The sequence below is a fragment of the Rhea americana genome, unplaced genomic scaffold (genome assembly GCF_003343005.1).
Source record: "Rhea americana isolate MKP2758 unplaced genomic scaffold, rheAme1 scaffold_23, whole genome shotgun sequence".
NCBI classification, from domain to species: Eukaryota; Metazoa; Chordata; class Aves; order Rheiformes; family Rheidae; genus Rhea; species Rhea americana.
Window position 1 is genome coordinate 7,454,392 of NW_028186346.1, and position 21,420 is coordinate 7,475,811.

General features: G+C 35.0%; 1 protein-coding gene across 3 annotated transcripts in view; it reads left to right on the forward strand.

The window, feature by feature from the left end:
- Positions 1–21,420, forward strand: part of TPP2 (tripeptidyl peptidase 2) — a 49,338-nt gene that overhangs the window by 18,705 nt on the left and 9,213 nt on the right. Inside the window, exons 15-28 of one of the 3 annotated variants that reach the window (XM_085306011.1) lie at positions 980–1,056; positions 1,381–1,487; positions 2,252–2,406; positions 3,526–3,642; positions 4,702–4,802; positions 7,379–7,475; positions 7,742–7,879; positions 10,300–10,544; positions 10,745–10,823; positions 12,720–12,758; positions 18,072–18,223; positions 18,364–18,460; positions 19,436–19,566; positions 20,883–21,090. In XM_085306011.1, the coding sequence (XP_085162137.1) occupies positions 980–1,056; positions 1,381–1,487; positions 2,252–2,406; positions 3,526–3,642; positions 4,702–4,802; positions 7,379–7,475; positions 7,742–7,879; positions 10,300–10,544; positions 10,745–10,823; positions 12,720–12,758; positions 18,072–18,223; positions 18,364–18,460; positions 19,436–19,566; positions 20,883–21,090 (1,743 nt within the window). Of the gene's footprint in view, positions 1–979; positions 1,057–1,380; positions 1,488–2,251; positions 2,407–3,525; positions 3,643–4,701; positions 4,803–7,378; positions 7,476–7,741; positions 7,880–10,299; positions 10,545–10,744; positions 10,824–12,719; positions 12,759–18,071; positions 18,224–18,363; positions 18,461–19,435; positions 19,578–20,882; positions 21,091–21,420 lie in introns of those variants that run through there. The other 2 variants (XM_085306014.1, XM_085306012.1) reach the window with 2 other exon arrangements.

Sequence of the window (21,420 nt, forward strand, 5' to 3'; positions counted from 1 at the left end):
GTTATTGAGGATAGACTTGTGTTTTTAAGCGGCTTTAATATTTTTCTCTCTGTGGTGACTTAAGGGCTGGGCTGGTTTTTAAGCGGCTTTAATATTTTTCTCTCTGTGGTGACTTAAGGGCTGGGCTGGTTTTTATGGTTTTGCTAGAGTCTTATGTAGTGCCAAGATTTTGCTTTAGCTTCAGAAATTGCTGGGTACATGGAAGTACTGATGAAACCTGCTTTCTTGTTTTCCCTTTCCCCCCTATTGCAGCAATGACTCTGTGCCATTGAAGGATTCTGCTGCCTTTGAGTAGCTACATTCACATTTGGACAAATTTAATATAAAATTCATTAAAATTCTCCCTCTTTTTCCCAACCATTCTTCTTCACTTCTCCAAAAGACCCCCCCCACCCCCCAGCAACACAATCTTCAACCTTCCTCATCATCATCCCGAACTTTATACTAATGATAAAATGCTTGCATTGCAGTTGATTGTAAAAAGGATAGCAGCTTGCTTTTAGAAAATACCTGCTTAAGATGCTTAGAGTTGTTAGTCTTCTATGGTAGCAACAAGAACATTTTAGCAAAGTTAGAACAAATTTGCAAGGAGGCTTGGACATGAAAGGCTTCATAAATTGGACTATATTTTATCAAATATAAGCCTGAAACTGAAGGATTAGAAGATTTTAAATGCAACCAAAAGAAAGCTAAATTAAAATAATGTGTGTTTGCAGGAAATTCCGAGTTTGGAATTAGGTCTGGCTTTTGATATAGGGACTGTCAGACATCAGTTGAAAGCTTGAACATAAAGGTGAAAAGCTCTTAAATCTTAGTCTTGCTGCTTTATTATTTCTAAGGTGGCAGTAATTGAAGTGAAGATCTTTTTTTCTGATTGATAACTACAGATTACAAGTAATCTGCAACTAGTTTAAAATTTACAATATCTTTTAAATTGGATTTTGAACAAAGATTAAGTGTTTGTATTTTATTTTTTCAGGTTTGTGGATTTGATATAGCAATGCCTAATGCAGGCCCTCTATTCAGAGTTCCAATAACTGTTGTTATACCAACAAGGTCAGTAAACTCAGACTTCATTTGTGTGGGGGTTTTTGTTTTGTTTTTTAAGTTTAGTTAGTTTTCTTTACCCATTTAACCTATGTGGCAGTGGCTCAGGGGTGTGTGCTAATGTAAATATGCACAATCCAGAACAATTCTCTTGGAATAGGCCAGTAGAAAAAAGCAAGAAGTATAGTGATTCAGAGAAACGAGAGATTTGCTTCTTTCTGTATTGGATATGACCTAGGGAGTCTGAAGTAATAATGTGTATTTAGAAATATCTTCTAAAATTCAGTTTGGCAGTCTGGTTGATTACTGTTTGTTTTCTTTTTTAATTTACAGAGTAGATGAATCATCAAGCTATGACCTTGCATATAAGGATGTTCATTTTAAACCTGGTCARATCCGAAGGCACTTCATTGATGTTCCACAGGGAGCTACGTGGGCTGGTAAGGAAAATGGTCGYGCTTGGCAAAGTTGTCTTGACCTCTTATATTGAAGAATTTCGGCTTGAGTAAGAACTTGAGGATTTGACTTTTTTTAAAAAGGCATGAAGTACTTTTTTGAGTTTTGGCTCTTAGACGAGTGACTTTGAGCTGTTTCACAGTTCCTAGTATAGTGGGATCCTCATCCAGTCTTCCAGAAACTATCAAATATAGTTTGAAGTGATTGCACTTTGCTGAAGGGATTCCCCATATGTGTGGAACAGTATTCCTGCCAGAGGTTTGCCTTGTTTTGAGATGAAAAAGAAACCAAAGAAAATATGATTTGTATTATGGCACGTAGCTCATAATTCCGCAGTGAAGAGAGAAAATTTATTTCTGTGAGAGATTACCAAAAGGATTTTTATTTAATAGTCTTTCATTGGTCAGAAGGTAGTGATAAGACTCAATTTGGAATTCAGCAACAGTCTTGTGTTCTAAGTACAGATTTCACATCTGTAGTCTATTCATCTGATTAATTTTCACCATTCAGTAAAGAGTCAGTATTTCTTTTTGCTGATTTTTGAACTTAGCTGATTTTTCTTAATCTGAAAAGGTTTTAAGTATGTGATACGTAAGTATTATTCACATATGGAGCCACTTCAGTGCAGTGTAACTTCTTAAATTACAAATAACTTCTGAAACTAGAGTCTTTTTCTGGTGAATCTGCTTCCCTTTTGTCCAAAATTTTTGACTGTTGAAACTAAACTTAATTTTTTTCTTTAATGTAGAAGTGACAGTATGTTCATGTTCATCTGATGTGACTGCCAAGTTTGTTCTTCATGCTGTACAGCTAGTGAAACAAAAAGCGTATAGAAGTCATGAGTTCTATAAATTTTCATCGTTACCAGAAAAAGGATCAGTGACTGAAGCATTTCCTGTCTTAGTAAGTTACTTTGGGATAGGGATGGAGGAGGGAGAGAAAGACAGAAAAAGTAATATATTAGCACAATGAAAACTGAACTCACTTTTGATTTCTTTGGTTTGGGAATTTCTGTGAAAAGAAATTTAAAGTTTTTTATAGTGGTCTGTTTGTCTATTTTGAAAAGGTCTTTAATAGCATCGTAGTGTTTCTTAATTATCCTGTGTTACCATTATAGTATTTCTGAAGATTTAGTCTTTTCAATTTGTTAGTGCTTGTTTAGAGAAACTAGTTTGTTTCCATTTCGAGTGGGGTCCGATACTTGTTAGATAAATATATTTTAGCGTATTTTACCTTTAGTGCTAAATGTGGTGGTCTGGGATATCTCCTTGGCRTTGAAGCCAGATTACAACTAGCTCATGTTCATTGCTGCTCAGATATAGCAGACTTACCTTGGATACATCTAGTTTGAGCAGTCTAAAACAGAAGCAGAGGATGCACTAACAGTTCAGGTGTGTGGATGATTGAGTCCAGTGTTCAAGTGCCTCCCACACACACTTCCCCTTAATTTAGTTGCATAGCTCTAAAGCGTGTGAGGGTTTGTGATTTCTCTGCTATTCAGTCCCTTACCCTCTTAGAAAATGGAGGTACATGACCTAAAGCTAAGTCTGTCCCACACAACTGATTGTGAATTTAATCATTTCAGATTAAAAAGAAACTCTAAAGCTTTATTTCTTACTGAAGCAGAGAGTAGTTTCTTTTTCTGTAATACTCATTTTCTAAGGCATGTGTATTTAAACTCATCTATGAACTAACCTGTCTCTGGTTTGAAGGAGAGGAAAAGACAATGTAGTACTTGAAAGCCACGCTTTTCCCAGTAGTTTCTACTTCTGGTATTCTTTGTTTAGTTGGAGTAATCAGACGTCTTGTTTTGTTGGAGCTGTCTTGTCTTTTCTGGACAAGCATAATGTCATTTGATTCTGTATAAACTTAGATAATTGAAGTAGACTAGACATAACTACTTTTTTTTTTTTTTTTTGAACTATATTCAATTTCTTTTTTGCTTTGGGAATGAAAAAGGTGGGGTTAATAGAAGGGAAAGATAAGAGCTTGTGGCTAAATCTTGTGTTTTTTGTTATCCAGGCTGGAAAAACCATTGAATTTTGTGTTGCTCGGTGGTGGGCAAGCCTTAGCGATGTTAGCATCAATTACACAATTTCTTTCCATGGTGTACTTTGCGCTACTCCTCAGCTAAACATGGTAAATTTTTCTGAGTTCTTATTTTGAATTGTTCTGATATTCTAGACTTTGTCATAAGACTAAGAATAGCTTTTATTTATTCTTGCTTGTATTTAGGAAGACTCTAAGTATGCTTCTATGCAAGATGTTCATATTTTCCATTAAATGTAGGAAAACAGGAGCTTAGTACCACAGAAATGTACTAGTTATGATTGGTATGAATTCTTCTGTGCATTTTCATTATGAATCAGTGGGAAAGAGGGAAAAAAACACCAGGAATAGAGAGTGTATATTAACATGCTGAAGCTGTAACTGTTATTTGTAGGAAACCTTTGTATGAAAACAATTCTTGAACTTGATAATCTGAGCTTCCATTGCTAAAACACAATACTGTTTTCAGAATAAATMGTCATTAAGACTTGTTTTCTAGTCTGTGTTCAGTGTTTTATTGTGATATACAGGTTTGAGATTCATTGTTTAGGACAGTTGAAGGCGCAGTATAGATGGCAATGTTGTGACTCCTGTAAGTCTGATACCAAAGGATTCAAATGTTTCTAAAYGTTGGCGTAAAATTTACAGTAGTCTGTCTTGCTCCTGTGTTCTTTGCTGTACTGTGCGACCTGGTTTGGCTTGACTTCACCTTGCTTAGGAGGGGGGYGCTCTTCCCAAACAGAGATGGTACCATCTGCAGGAAGTAGCATTGACTTAGGAGTCAATTCTTTTGGCTCCTCCCTTTTTTCAGCTAAGGGCCTGAGCAAATCAGAATTTTCTCATGTGTAAAGTTGAATTTATTTGAACTTTAAGAGCAGAATAAAGTGGGGGAAAAAGCAGAGGTTGTATTTTGCTAAGGTAACCAATCTTGAATGAGTAGAGTAGCAGAAGTTGTAGTGTACCTGCTGCCATAGAGATAAGAGGTCGTGACACTTCCAGACTTGATTGATATTATTATTTTTTTAATATAGAAAAATAGACCTTGCATTATATTTTGGAGGAACACATCAGATCGTCCGTATCTTATGTTCTAAATGTACAGAATAGTAATTGTTATACTCTTTTTCTTTTCTTTTTTTTTTTTTTAAGCATGCTTCAGAAGGCATCGTACGATTTGATGTTCAGTCCCTTTTGAAGTATGAAGACATTGCTCCATGCATAAATCTGAAAAGCTGGGTTCAAACACTCAGGTAGAGTTTTTGRAGAACGGTTTTGAGCAAGTTACTAGTATGTGGCTGAAATAGTAACAAATTAACGGTGAAATGTAGGATAACGAGTGTTCTTGAGAAATACTAAGTAGACTTAGCATCATACACAAATTTCTCAACATTTTCTTTATTGTTCCTTATAACAAAATTGGGCAATTATGGTAACTTCTTCCATATAAGTTACTTTCCTTGGCTAAATACTTTAAAAAAAAAAAAGTATTTACAAAAATATTCCACTATTTCTAGGAGATCACTAGAGGTAAAAGATACCATAATAATTTAGCACAATTTATTTCTTAAAATAATTGATGATATTGTGGTGTTTTTTTTTTTTTTTTTGAAGCAGTGTTGCAAGTGTGAAATTTAGAAATTTAGTAGGTTGAGTGCCTTTTACTAAGAATGTATTATTTACTGTCACTATGGAAAAATTATCCAAGCTTGGCCTTATAATTTGCTTTAAAGTTGCTACCTCTTTAGTAGAAATTTCTTGGAGCACAAGCAACTAAATGTTGAAAACGTCCACTCAGAATGAAAATGTTGTGGATCCTTCAGTTGACCAGAATGTACCAGAGCCTTTCAGTGTGTTCTRTGCCTGAGTAGCTTCCAATCCTGTACATACTGGTCTACAACATACGCCARTTTTTCATAAAATTTCCTAGATCAAGACAGAAAACTAAAATGCCCTAATAGGGTTTTAAAAAGGTGTATGTAAACACAGCTCTATAGTTTCCATGCATGATAACCTTTTTCGTGGGAACCTTACCTTGGAAGCACAGAATAGGGGATGTTCTTCTGGGAATCAGCAGGTTATCTAAAGAACTTCCACGTTATTTGCTGCAGGTGTTGATTGGTATGTAGTGAATATAGCTAAGAAGGGAGGGAATTCTCCTGTGTGTGAAACTTTTTTATTTTATAACTCTTCCATTTTGCATCAGGATAAATTTGTAACTTTTAATAAAAAGTAGTCATGCAACCGTTTCAAATCCTACCTGATTTTGMCCTAGGAAGATTGTCTTCTCTTTTGATCAGCAGTGTTTTTATAAAAACACTGGTATAGATTTTCTTGTGAAAAGTTATCTTTGCTTGTTGGTTTGACACATGCTGATTTGGAAGCAAAGCTATGTTGGAAATTCCTAACCAGTACAGTAATTTATGAGTTTGGGAACTTCAGAAGGAGAAAGAAATGTCATACGTTTTTTGCAGTAGTTCTAAGGCTTGTCTAAGGATCCCGACCAGACAATTTCAGAGTGATCAGTAATTTAATGTTTCCCGTTACTTGGGCCCCTCATCGGAAACCTTTCCACCTGRCTTCTGTAACTGGAAGTGAAGTCATTAGAAGTTTGATGGTGAATGTACATGCTACCTGAAGCTAGATTCAGAAATACTTGATTTCATATGCCTTAAGTGAGGAAATGAAGCAGTCTCCTAATGTATCTTTGTTTCACTCTTGGCTAGTAAAATAGGGATGCTATTGATGTTTAAATTAGGGTTTGAATAGTGACTCTTGAATGAAGTATGAGTCATAACACCTGGGCTGGAGGGGGAGTACTGAGTGGCTTCTCATTACGTCTCTGAGTTTCAAATGCTTGGAGACAGGGTGAGTATTAGGGGGACATATCATATATATGTTATTACTCTGCCCTTAGTTTTCTGTCAACTGTTACTATTTGGTCTCTGTTAGAGTTGGAATGCTGGACTAAAAGGACCTGTGGTTTGACCCTAGTATGGACCTCCCCTCCTCACCTCTGGTGACTGTTGGTGCTCTTTGTACTGAAAGAGGTGATGGGGTCTTGTGGAAAAGTCATGATCATGTAATTAAGATTATCATAATGCTTGTATGGAATGTAGTCTTATACGTTGCACAGGTCACCCTAATTCTGCCTTTCTCTTATTTCCAAAATTGTGGTTTTTTTYCCCATCTTGATGTTATTTGGCCTATACCATTTGATACACAAGACTTAAAGAGTTGTCCTGTCCTAAGCAGTGGCTTCTAGCTATATTTGAGTTTCCAGACAAGTGGTGTTGGCTAAGCTTCTCCTTTGTGTTAGGGAGCTAGGGACTATTACTCTGATTTCTACAAGATCTTTTACAAATCCTCTTCTGAAAGAACCTTTCTATAGCAAGCAAATCTCAACTAACTGCTTATTTTGTCCTGAAAGTTACTTGCYATTCATTCAGTCTATGAAATAAAGTGCTAATGGCAACACACTCTGGAGATGTAAAATAACCTGTTTCCCRCCCCCCGAATCCTAAAGTCTATTGGTCTTTCCCGTCTGTCATGACCTTTAATTTGGAGCATTAGATGCGCTTGCTAAGTTCTGTTGGCTTCTATATTTRGCAGTGTTTGTTATGTCAGTAAGCCTTGACTTTTTTTTTGACCTGACATCCATTGTAATTGAAGAATTTCTTACGGTATTTGGATATCTACAGTATTTTGAGTGAAGTTACTGCACATGCTGAATTTAGCTATAATTCAGAACATGCTTTTTGCTTAGGAAGAATTTTGGTATAGAATGAGTGTGTCTATTAAAGCTGACTTCTTTTGTTTTTACCTGCAGACCAGTGAGTGCGAAAATCAAACCTTTGGGATCCAGAGATATTTTACCAAATAACCGTCAACTGTATGAGATGATTTTGACCTATAACTTCCATCAGGTAAAGGGATTTTGTTGTTGTTGTTTGTCGTTAATAAATACAGCATGTTCTCTAAAATAAGCTTTAGCTTTAACTAGATTCCTGTCAGAAATGGGGTCTAGAGTCAAACTGTAGGCTCTCTAGAGTCAAAATTCTGATTTAGTGCTTTTTAGAAGTTACCGTTGATTGAAATGGCTTCAATTCAGATCTCCTTTTGAATGTATGTATGGGGATTGTATCTGTCTTATTTAACAGCAGAATAAATGTTTCGACCTTTCTTTTTGTAGCCTAAGAGTGGAGAAGTAACTCCAAGCTGTCCTCTTCTTTGTGAATTGTTGTACGAATCTGAATTTGATAGTCAGCTGTGGATTATTTTTGACCAGAACAAAAGACAAATGGGGTCAGGAGATGCTTATCCGCACCAGGTACRGAGTAATATATTTGTTGCCTACTGCTGTCTCAGAGATGAAAGTTTCATTCTTTTTCACCTCCCAAGCCTGCTTTTAATTCCAAACAACAGGTCCTGATGCATAAGTACAATACGAGAAGAGGAGAACAAGCGCAGCCATTGTATTTTTCAGTGATGTGTTTGTATGAGGAGAGGGTAACAAGTTGCCACCTTTATTTTGAAGAAGTGACTTTTTTCTTTTTTCTCCCACTCCCAATGGAGGAATAAGAATTATGACTTGTTTTATTTCTACAAAAAGCTGTTAACTTCTGATTTCTTGCCATTTTGACCTGTGCTGCTCAAGAAATGAACTAAAGTTCTTGTCTTTTGGGGGTGGTTTTGTGTTGTGTTTTGTTTTTTACAAAGGTACCTTTCAACTTTAAGGTTAAAAAAGGATCTGTCGAATTGTTCTTTTCTGTAGTCTAACTTGTCCTTTCACAGATCTGTCCATGAAGGCATGCCATTAATGTCTTTAAACAGCCTTTGTAAGTGCTAGAACTCAGTTACCTTCTGTTGCTATCTTTCAAAGGATGCTTTTGACAAAGATACCATGCCCTGTATGGGGATCTCTTTCCACTGGAACAGCCTGTGGATCTGGATCTTAAGTAGAAGGCCATAAGGGAAAAATTTTACCTTGTTCTTTTTGAAACTATTTTTACCAGCCTGAGTTCACACTTGGACTTCATCAGTCTGATGCTAATTTTGATAGATTGATGATTCTGGAATTATAAATATTAAGATCCACTCTAATGTATATCTTACGAATCTTATAAATTAGGTTTCCAAATTGAATTATTTAAACTTRCATTCCTTAACCTGCATTTTTAATGTGCTAGAATACCTAAAAGTTACTAAAGCAGTATTTTTGCCTGGTGGACCTGTCTGTGCCCCTCTAGTGTTCTGCATCATAGAAAAATTCTAAAACATTTCAAAATTTGTAAATCCAGGAAGAAATGTCAACAGAAAGCATGACTCTATAGCCCAGTTAAGGCAATTCTGGGAAAAGTGTTCTCAGTTAGTTGCTCTTTTCAGAACTGTTTGATCCTGTCCTCCTGTACTTATATATAAGACTGCTTTTACACTTAGAACAAAGCCATACTGAGGTACATGCTTTCAGAAATACTTGATGTATCTGAGGATAAGCTTTTAAAGGTGCTTCTAGATGATGATTGGGCTTAAGCCTGACCAAGACAACTGGTGACTCAACTCTGAGTTATATTATGGTAGTCCAGGACCTGTTCGAAGRTGAAATGTTTGATGTTAGGATAATTTTTTAACTTAAAGGAAAACATAAAATTTCATGTTCCTGCAGGACCAGTGGCCACTAAGCAAAAGTGTTTGGGATTTTATTCTGTATTTAAGTTGTCTTCTGTTACTTTGATAGGTTATCATGAAGGGGCAGTGCAAAAGTTCAAGCTCTCTGAGACCTTTGGTATTCATGTAAAAACCACAGAAAGGTTCTGATACTCTTAAAGCAAGTTTCTTAGCTATTAGTATAGTATCAGAAGACTCACTGAATCCAAATCTACTGCCCAAACTGTGGTCTGTGGAACTGATACAGCAGTTGTATAGCCTGTAGTTCTCATTGCACAAATAAGAGGAAACAATTACTAAATTCTTACGTTTGGTGAAATAAGAGGAGAATAAGTCACGTCATTGTGGAACGTTAGTGAAATAATTATTCATCAAAGCTTGCAGTTCTGACTCTRCCTTGTGTATTACAGCAGTAACTGCAAAATCCTAAAGGAAACCTAGCTCAAAACATATAGTCTCATTTTAGGTTGGTAGAAATTAACAGTTTCAAAATGGAGAATTTACTCATGTTTATAAATAAGGATGATGTTATCTGCATATTCATCACTGCATATGTGACAGCTTTATAGAATCAGGGCAAAGATACCTGTCAGGTCTTTAAAGAGCAACCCTAAATCCCAAAGATATATCAGGTCCCTTACTGTGGAAAAACAGTGTAATGTTTGAGACAGTAGAAAGTGRTCTAAATCATATAACCCTAGACTTGCGTGGTAAACTGCAAGTATATAGAGGAAAACTTGCTGAGGATTTTGAACTGGAAGTTTAGTAAGAAGTCTAATTTTTATTTGAGCAGCTACTAAGTGTTAGAGTAGGAGCAAATGATGCCAGCCTRTTTTGTTTGGGATCTTTTTGCCATTCAATACAAAAATGGGTGTTGCTCTTATGAAAATGGTGCACTAAAAAAAAAATTTTAAGATTACCTTCCCCCCCCCCAAAAAAAAAAAGAAAAAAAGCCAAGTGGCCTAGCGTATTTTAAATGGTTAGAGCTATATACATCAGGGAAAACATGATTTTTATTTCTGGATTTCTGTGTGCAAGGTTAAGTATTTAACTGTGTCATTTACAAGAACTTCTTTCTTTCAGTATTCTGTGAAACTGGAAAAAGGAGATTACACTATTCGGTTACAAATTCGCCATGAACAGAACAGTGAGCTGGATCGCATCAAAGACCTTCCGTTTATTGTTTCTCACAGGTTATCTAATACCTTGAGCTTAGATATTTATGAAAATCATAGCCTTGCTCTCTTAGGGAAGAAGAAATCCAACAGTTTGACACTACCACCAAAACACAGTCAGCCATTCTTTGTTACATCTCTGCCTGATGACAAGTAAGTTACTGAGCTCCTGCTTCTGGTGTACATCTAACCAGGKCCCTTTAAGCCTAACTGAAATGATACTATGTAGTATCTACCTGCCTGGGCTTGGTCATTCCTACTGTGTTGCTCTTTTCACTATTTGGGTTCTTTATTGTATCTCAATGGAATATTAATGAACCTGTTTTACATACTGAATTTCTTTATTTAAATAGAATACCTAAAGGAGCAGGACCAGGATGCTACCTTTCAGGAGCTCTTACACTGTCTAAAACAGAACTTGGAAAGAAAGCTGTGAGTATTTGAAACAAATGATAGTTTCTTTTTCTGAACACTTTTGAGCAGGAGAATTGCGTGCCAGGAAGTGTCATATTTTCCTATTTTAATACTTTAAAAAGCAGTCAGTTCATTAACTGAACACTTTAGAAGCAGTTGTTTTATTTTAAAATCTGAGTACTTCTATTAGTTTCATTTTCATCCTGTAGTTAARTTTGAAATTAAAATTTTCTAAGTCTTATTCTAATGATTCCTTAGTTCTGAATCTTTATATTTTGTAGAAGCAATTGCTTTTTTTGTTGGTGTGGCAGCCTTCAAAAATGTTTTGAAATAATTGCCTAGTTTAATATCATTTTTTGAATGGAGAAGAATATAAAACTCCATGTTTTGTTTTGTGCATGTTGATTCCCTAGTAAATGTATATACTCTTTCTTGCATGCATATAGCTCTCAGCTAAAATAAGTTATTTTTACAAAAGTATAGGGCATTTTGACTCAAAATGCCTAAGCAAATCTTCTTACCTGCTGCACATGCTGATGTTGTCAACCACTAGTATGACTGTCCAGAGAGTGTATTTCATGGTGGAAACTGTAGTGTTTTGTGTTTTTGTTTTGCTCATAATGCAGAATCCTGTAAAAACTGTTGTCTAACTTGAATGAATCTGTAATTTAACAGCATTTAAAGTAGCCAGAACACTCTGTGTATCTAGTRCTAAGGTATCTGGAAGATTCCCTTAGCTATTCCAGTTTTTTAGATGGATGATAAAGCTGAGGGTAAATTTGAATTAGTGTTGATCATGAACRTATAAAGGTAGTCCATCTGTAGGACTATATATTACTAAATATGGCTGAACAACTTGTCTAAGTGTTTGTTTTCATAGCATGTATATCTGTGAAGAGGTGGATGTATTTTATTACCTTGTAGATCTTGTTGAATAGACAATTTTGGTTCATTAAATCTGATCTGGTTGTAATCAATGGAAAAAATTACAGTATTAATCTTGGGTTTAATTGCATTTTAGTTAATGTTTGCTAAGAGAATTTATGTGTGTAGGAAGCTATACCTCTAATGAGGAAAACCCTATTAGTTAACTAAAAAATTTTAATCTTATATTTCTTTGCAGTTCCTGCAAGGTTGCAAGTATGCTTTTATAAAATCCATGGAAAATCCATTGCAGTAGTGTAGTTTAGTTTGCTTAACTTGAATGCTGGAGTACCTTGAACAATTAGTTGTAATTCTTGTCTACCTTTATTTTAATACCAGATTAAGTTGTATACCATGATTTCTGGGRCAGGAAGCAGTAGTTAGCAGGTATTACTTGTCAAATTTCATTTATTGGCAGTCAAGAAAACTTCAGAGCTTATATTGAGAGAAATTCTTGCTGAGGTCTGTTTCACATCATACTCTGAAATACGACCATAACAATAATGCTTTAGAGGAAGAAGGTTGATATTAAGTAGCACTAGATTCTGCTGCCTTCAGCAAACTTCATCATGCACCAGGAGACAAAAAGGAGGAATAAGCAACAGTTATCTCTAGTTCACCAAATGGGGTGTGATTTGAGGGGAAAAYATATCTAATTTCAGTATGTTTATTATGAAATAGAACAATGCCACTAAAGAGCCTAAATTTTAAATCTACAGTTTGAAGCTGAATWTCTGTGATTTCAGTATTTTGAGCTAAGTGGTTAACAACACTTGCTTGTTTTACAGGAACAAGAGACTGTATACACAATAATGTGTTGTTTTATTTATTAAAAAAAATGAAAGAGCATGCTTTAACAGCATGTTTGATCATTGATGTGACTCTAACAGTTTAAAAATCTGTAGGTTGAACCATAATTGTACAGAGAAGGTGTCTCCATCCTGTGTGGTGTGTGCATGTTTTCTTACAGTATGTTATTCTAACTCCCAGGGGCAGTCTGCAGCAAAGCGACAAGGAAAATTTAAAAAGGTACTGAATGTTAGTTTTTGAAAAAGATATACTTAAGTCTTTTTTTGCATATGACTTAAAGAATTTGTCTACCAGTATTAATTTTTAATTTGTTTCCCTCATCTATCTCCGTAGTCTGGGATTATTTGCTTCAGCACCTTAAGTGTGTCTACTGGTAGAATGACAAAACAGTTGTGTAATATAAAGCTAACTGAGAACTATGAACATCTGTATATTTCTTCAATAGCACAAAAATGCATGTGCTGGTTAGTAGTCTGTAACTTTTCTTTTTATGAAGTACTTGGAAATCTCCAGTGTTTGTGGTCAAGACTTCGTGGCAAATGTTTCCACCTATTCCATTCTGTTGCAAATTTAGAACTGAAAATGARCACACCACTTTGGTATATAGCTAGATATTTGAGTCTACGTCAAAACTACTGAATTAAGAGCTGGCTGTCATCATAGTAATAGAAAATATATTTTAATAAATGGTTATTTTTAGGAGGGATGGATTTGGTGGAAGTCTCTTAGATCATGCCGTACCTCTTACTTAAATTGTAATGAAATTTTATTCAATTTGTTATGGACTTAGTGTATCTGTTCATATTGTGAGAACTGGTGGTAGAACTCTCAAAATATTTTGWAGCATATGTAAGATATGTTTCATTTTGGGGAAGAAAAAATGAGTGACCTTAACACAGCAGTGTTTAATATTATGCTTTCTCAAATTCTTAAAGTAAGTAAGTATTCTAATAATCTGCCCTCAGATGGAGACTGAAAAAGTTTGTGGGATTTTTGGTGCCCTGTTATTGTTATTTTATCCTCTCTGACTGAACCTGTGATGGCTTTAAGGATCAGAATTCARTGACGCTTTTTTTCCTTGGCATTGGTGCCTACTGAAGTAGAAAGAACCCCACTGTCTTGACTTGTGAATTTGATAAAACTTTGAAGTGCTGTTACTCTCTAACAAAGAGATACATTTCATGAACAGCTSTGTGAAACACAGATCTGTCTTATGTACCTTTCTTCATTCGCAACCTGGCTTTTGACATCCAGCATAGAATCTGAGGCTTCTCCACACCGCCCCCTCCGTGTCACTAGTCAGAGTGAACTGACTACTTCTGATCTGGAAATGTTGAAAAGCCCTTTATTTTTACATAATCTTTTGAACAGCAAAATACTGACTGAGCTAAGGGATGGAAGTTTCCTACTGGTATGTCTTTCTCCCTACTCAACCCTCCTTTTCCTCATTCTGAAGCAAGGAATGGACTACGCAGATGTTATTAGATATCATTGTAAACTCTAAGAGAAGATGTGTTAGATGACTTCCTTTCAGCATTGTCTAACCTTGTACTCCCCTTTCTAACCTGAAGGCCTTTAAAAATAGTATGAACCCTGTGCGTAAGATTTAATTTTGCATAAAGTTTGAAGGTGACCTGGAGAAGCTGCATTTGTTTTCAGTTAAATAAGGTTAGTGCGGTAAAAATAAGCAATGYTGAATAAATTGTTCAACAGTTTAACTACAAGTTAAAGTAGTTATAAATTTCTTAAACATATTCTACCATGAGTGTGCATGGCATTTATTAAATGGAAAATGCAATTAAGGGAAGCATTTCTTAAAGGAGCCTGTTGCTCTGCTTATCCTTGCTGTGGAATACTTTAAAATAGGAATAAAGATAGCTTATATTTTTTTTTCCACATAAAGTACCAGATTGGACAAAAAATCCTATTTAAATACTTAAGGAAATTTAAGGGAATATTTAAGCTTTTAATTAACTCTTAAGAGATGACTGTTTTGAGGGCATCATGCTCCTTGTATGTATCCAACATATAGTTCTAGTTAAAAGTTAACCCACGGAGGCTTGCAAAACTGTGCAGAAAGTGCAAATCCTGTATACTTTCATTTTTTTTAACACTGCTTAATTTGTTTTTAAACAAAAGGCAGCTTTCTCATTAATTTGAAAGTTTTCTTACAGTAGTTTTTCATTTGATCATACTGTCTTTCTGTATCTATAGATACAGATATCACCAATATAAAAAGTAACATACAGTACACTAGGAATGTGTTTGCTATAATATGAGCAGAGTGAAATTTGAATAGGAAAACAGCTTAAAGCACTGGATTGTAGAAAGCAGGCTTTTTTTCCTCTATAATCTCTGATGGTTACTATAAACAGTGTAGCTTATTGAGCGCAGTTTAGTGACATTCACTTAGGGCTAGCAATCTTCTGTGAGAATGGCAATTATCATTGCCAGTCTTCACTAGAAGATGTTTTTATTATTATCTTCTGAGTGGTATTTAGTGTAGTCTAATGTTCATACTTAGGCTCATTGAAAAAAAAAAAGTGCTGGCAAATATGAAGCATCTTCAGGCATCAATTAGAGTATACTTAATTTCATACAGTCCAGTAATGAAACTATTAAAATTTGTCATTGAATTAGTGGACTTGCTGCCATCATTAGCTCATTTAAATTTGAATCAGTTGTATTTTACCTRACTTGAATAGCTTCCTTTCTAAAAGTAAGTAGTGCTGTGCCTACTAAATCTAAGTTCTGTGTTAAAGCCAACTAGCTGATTTAACTCAGGAAAAGGTGTATAGGAAACTGATGGCAACTAATCTTTCCTATAAATCCAGAAAAAGGAGTATATGGAGGAACAGACAAATCTATTTATTTATTTATTTATTTTGTCACATGAATACCTTCCAGAAATCCTTAGTGTCTGCAGGCATTTAACATTTCTGAGGATGTTTGAATGAGCTTCTCATCATCCCGCCCAGGGGACCAAAATTTCTTTCAGTTGTCGCAGACAAGGCTTTGAAGAAAAAATAAATAAATAAATAAAAATAAAGTCTTGAGGAAGGGAGAAGGGATAGTGCAGAAATGGATATCTTGATGCTGTTTTGTCTCCTTCAAATCCTTTGAAACATTCATTACTATAGGTGTGATTCATTACTATAGGAAGAGAAATTCTGTTTTACTGTAAAGGCAATAATAGTGTCATTCTGGGATCTTCTGGTGACTAAGAGATTGCAAGGACTAATACTACTGTTTACATATGGAGCGATGAAAATCAGGCAGAAGCTTGAAGTCTATCCTGTGATAGTTTAGTGAAATATGAAATGTCCATGGACCTTATTTCTCTTGAAATAAGATTGATGCCTGTGGAAAAGGGAGTGACTACTGGAGCTCATTCTATTTGATGCTTTTTCTGATGGGCTACAGGAAGAGGTTATGTTGTTTCTCTTTTCTGTGAACTCTTTTTTGAGAAAGAAGGGTGCCTAGATTTTAAGTGCATTGTTTCCCTTTTAATGATCATAGCTTGTAACACTTGTAGAATCTCATGAGATAATAACTAGCTACGAGAACAGTGAGCTGACTTTTTAGTGCTTGTTGATGATTTCACTATGTAGGATAAGTTTTTTTTTTTTTTTTTAATGAAAATTTTCATCCACATAATTGAGATTATACCAATCTCGTTACATTTCTTTTGAAACCTTGTAGCAGTCACTTAGATACCTAAACCCCAAACAGATGTTGCCAGCTAAGACTGAAATATTATAAGGATAATTCTAGGAAGAGAGATATCTTTCCCAGGAAAACATTAATTATCAGTAGAGGATTTACTTAAAAACCACCTTAAACTTCTGATTCAGGTTTCCTTACTATTTAAACGTCTTGATATGTTTGTTTTGCTTTTACAATCTACGTCTTGCTTTCTCCTTCTCTAATTACCATAGCAAGCCCTTGTACCATTTTCCTGACTTTTACATTCTCCACTGCATATGCTTGCTTCCGTGACCCATTTTGTCATGCTCTGGCCTAGGTATTGTTGAAGTTTAAGTATACTACTTGGTCACATGCTTCATACTTCAAATGCAGGTGTCCAGAGTATTTCCTGTGATAACTGCACTTTAATTTCTGTTARTGATCTGAACTAGTTTTTTAAAAATAGCTGTGTATCTCTAAATGTTAGTTTTGTGGTTTACGTGTAACCACAAATTAGTTAAACAGTTCTTCTAGATACTTTTAAGGGAAATTTGTTGTCATTTTGTCTTAACCAGTGTTTTCAGTAACCTTTAGCGAGCTGCTGTTCTATTTGACRTATCAGTTCAAATAAAATCATTGTGCATCACTATTCTGGAATAGGTTCAGAAGTGTGATGGTAGAGGCCATTATTCCAAGGTTATCCTTGGAAGCTGTTGATAGTCACCTTTTTATTCATTATTTAAGTGAGTAAAATATCATGCAGAAGATTTCATTTTGTTTTATTGTGCAACACTGAGTTGATTTATGGAAAATATATCCACACAGATGTATTGTGGAATAATTAACACAAACAATTAGATTGCTGCATCAGTTAGACAACACGATAGTTTAGAGTGCTTCAACAGACATGCTATAAGAAGAATTCAAGCTTAACTAATCTTCTGTGTGACATAGCTTATAAAATAACAGAGCATGTGCRCTGGGTGTTTACAGAATAGGTTGTTAAAAAGTTGCAAAATTTAAAACAATAAAAATCCCCAGTGATTATATTTGTTAGAAACAATGACTGAAAACTAATGCTGGCTTAATACCAAGTTTATATGTAAATTACTTTAGGAAATGAGATTTAGAGCATGGTCTAAGATCAGTTAAGTTTTTCATTCTAAATGTCCATAGCTGATGTTCTGATGGTAATTCTCATGATAAGCATAGCATGAAGGCAAACTATAGTGGTATTTCTGTGCTTGCATATAGAATTTTCAAAAAAGTATCTTGTTATCTGTCTACTTAGAGTACAAATACAGATGAAGCTGGAAAGCGTATAGCAGCAAACTGGGAAACAGTTGACCGGCTGCACCAACTAATTCAGTGGGCAGGTGCAAGAAGTACTATGTCAAYGGCAATATACTTGTGTATCTTACGGCAAATTCATGTTTATACTAATGTTATATTGTTTATAGAATTCAGTTGTCTTTATTTGCTTGTTTATTCCCAGACTTCAAAGAATAGGATCTTTAACTGTTTTTATTTCTTCATCCTTTAACCAAGTGATTTACTTTTCTTAAATCAAAAACTTTCTGATGTCGTAAGGAATGTCAGACTTAGTCAGCTTTAGGTTTTTTTCTCTTGCACCCAGTTGTACTGTGTTTCTACTTGGATCCTTATATTGCTAGAAAAAGTTAAAGCAGTTTCTGAATTCTCACAGCTAATGCCTTTGCTCTCAGAATCCTTATTCAGTGTGTATAGCTCAGAGTAGTTGCCTGCTATGAGTTAGGGTTTTTTTTAATAGCATCAGAGAAGGTGTGCTGTATCGCACTCAGTATGTCTCTCTCTTCCTACTGCCAGGATGTTCTTACTGTTCACTATCATTTGATACCATCACCATCAAAGAATAAAAATGGCAGCAAAGAGAAAGAGAAAGAACTGGAAAAAGAAAAAGATGTAAAAGAAGAATTTGCTGAAGCTTTGAGAGATCTAAAGATACAATGGATGACCAAGTATGTCTGTTGCCATTACTGTATGGTATTAAAGTAGTTATACACAAAATAAAAATTTAATATTTGGGTGTCAATGTTTAGGGAAAAGCTGTGAACCTCTGAAATTCCAGAATCTGTACTTTCATATTCTTGTCTTCTAGGCTAGATACCACTGATGTGTACAATGAGTTGAAAGAAGCCTTTCCTAATCATCTTCCACTGTATGTTGCAAGACTTCATCAGCTGGATTCTGAAAAGGTTATTTAGCTTTTTTAAACCTGAGATTTGTGTGAATACATTTGTTTAGCTAAACAACTGAATCTGAATGTTTCTTTCATTGTTTTTCATAAATATTTATCTTGAAGTGACTGTGATAACTATGCGAAGTACAGTAAAACAAATTAATAACTGGATTGGCAGTGATATAATTGGCTGCCTCCCTAACTGTCAGTGATGACTTTCCTGACAGTAGATGGAAAAGAAAGCATTTCTACGTACAGTATGTCTTTGTGTCATTTGYTCATTGTTGAGCAATGCTCATTGAGCATGCTATAAGCTTTCTTACTGCTTCAGACTATAACAATGCTATTCAAAGTGGGGGTACCTGAGATATGCACACATCCTGTTTTCTCCTCTATTGGTAATTTCTTGTAGCAGAATTGTTCAGACAGCGGAGGGCAGTAACTCCTTGAACTGGCACAGATAAATATACCATCTGTCACTGTCCTCGAAAATGAAAATCACGAACCATTAAAACAGACCAGCATATGTCTACCTGGATTTTTTTTTTTTTTTTAATTTGGAAGATAAACAGCTTTATGTGTATGTCAGTAGTTTGTTTTGTTTTGTTTCTCCAGTACATTTATTTGATTCTGCTTTTGCACTCATTTCTGAAAAGAATGACTGCTATCAGCATTTTTAAGAGGATAAATTCATTCTGAAAGGTGTTTCTTTTGTGAAATCTTTGCATTTTGTGTATATCCTTCTCATATTTAACTTTATTACTTTATTTTCAGCAAAGTGCACTACAGATGTATGAAATACTGATAATGCAGACATCTAATCAGTTGTTTTCAGTTAGAAGTTGGAGAAAATGAAGAAAAGGGCATGTTACCCTGAACTACCTAGTGTTGTTTCTGCATACCTTTGCAATTATCCTGGTGGAAGTAAAATCAACAATTTAGTGTGTGTGGGGATTGTATTGCTAAATACCCTTTTTTCTTTTTCACGTAGGAACGAATGAAAAGACTTGATGAAATTGTTGAAGCTGCAAATACTGTAATATCTCATATTGATCAGACAGCATTAGCAGTTTATTTTGCTATGAAGACTGATCCCAGGCCTGATGCATCTACTATTAAAAAGTACCTACCCAGTAAATATTTTTTTTTTCTTGCATCATATTTTGTAATCTATACATTTTGTCTCTGCTTCTAAGAATTTGAATGACTATAATCTTTCTGAATCACTTTGGTTATTTTGGACACATACTGTTTCGAACTTGGTTGCAAGATCATTTAGTTCTGTTACATATCCGGAATTCAGGAATACAAGAAAACATAGAAACCTTCAATTTTTTTAGTCAGAAACATTAAATAAAATTAAGAAAAATGTTCCCAGGAATACATTAAATATGTCAGCAAAATGGAGTATTAAGTTTGTGTCAGACTTAATCACAAGTCAAAGAGACTGCTAGAATTTCAATATAGAGGTGTTCATTCAGAATGCTGCCTGCATTTTCAAAATACTTTCTAACCTTTTTAATCTGGATATGAAGATAAAATGGGCAGCTGTCTTGGATTTAACTGCTTTCAAAAGATTTTATTTGTACATGGTCACCATACTTGTATATCAGAATATTTTTCATGCTTTTTTTTTCCTTCTCCCTCTAGTTTTAGAATGTTCTTCTGAAGTACCAAAATATATCACTAAAGATGATGTTTTGAAGGTGATGCCCTAGTCTGGAGAATAACTTGTGGACTTTGCAGTGTTTGATGTTGTACTGTTTTAATCACAAATACAAGAGCAAGAAATCAGAAGATTAGGCACTTAGAAGGAGAGATGCATATTTGTTGATTATATTAGATAAAATACCAGATTTCAATTGTAGAACTAGTCTGTCTGTTCTAGCTATTCAGAATATTAATGTACTTTTCTAGAATTCCTGGTTTAAAAGTGAAGCTATCACTTAATTTCATTCTAAACATTTCTCAGTAAGTTGACCTATTAGATCATGTAGTTGAAATTAATATCTGAAATTGAACACCAAATTCAATGGTGGTATAACAGCATGCAATTTGAAGTCAGCAGAATCGTATCTGCTTATGTTAGTGCTGGATTTGACTCTCTGTTTACAATGCCAAGAACTGTAAAGCTGTATTGCTAGATGCTGGCTTACTCGGTTTCAGAATCTTGAGTTGCCATTTCCTTAAGGTATATTTCAGATTTCTGAGAATAATTTTTAGTTAAAACTTCTCCAGGTGGTACTTTACAATTAKTTTAATTAACTGTGAACAACTTTGTTATAAAAATAATGTTTATGTGCTTATTTTCTTTGTGTGTGCTAACTGCTGTAACAGTTTTAATTAAAACTCAGTAAAGCATTGATTCTGTTCTTATTGAGGTATCTGCAATAGGTTCTTAATATTTTTCATGCCTCTTCTTTCCTCCTCACCCCCAGTGAAATGGAAAAGCAGAGGACTACTTTAGTGGATGCTCTCTGTAGAAAAGGAAGTGCACTGGCTGACCAGCTTCTTCATCTGCAGGCCCAAGATGGGGCTGCTTCCAGTGATGCAGAAGGAAAAGATGAGGACCATGACAGCTGCTCAGAGGCTTTGACAGAGACGTTCTGGGAAACAACAAAATGGACTGATCTATTTGACAGCAAGGTAAGAGCAGATTAGATTTATTTTTTTGTCTTTTGCATGATGGATTTTTGATGTTTTCTCTTGGAATTATGCACCGCCTTTGTGTGCATCTCCCCATGCATTACTCCCCTCTGCTCTTTCGTGCTGTCCCCATATATTGTGCTTTTTTTAATGACCTTTTTCCACAGAGGTCTTGCCAAATATATCAAATTTGTAGTAAACCTATCTCTGTGCATGTGAATGTAGAGGTAAAGGGAAGGGTATAGAACAGTACCGGGTTTCCGTGAAAAAGCTGCTTGCTTTGTTGAATTGCTTCTTTCTATACCTTTCAGGGAATGTTTTTGATTAACC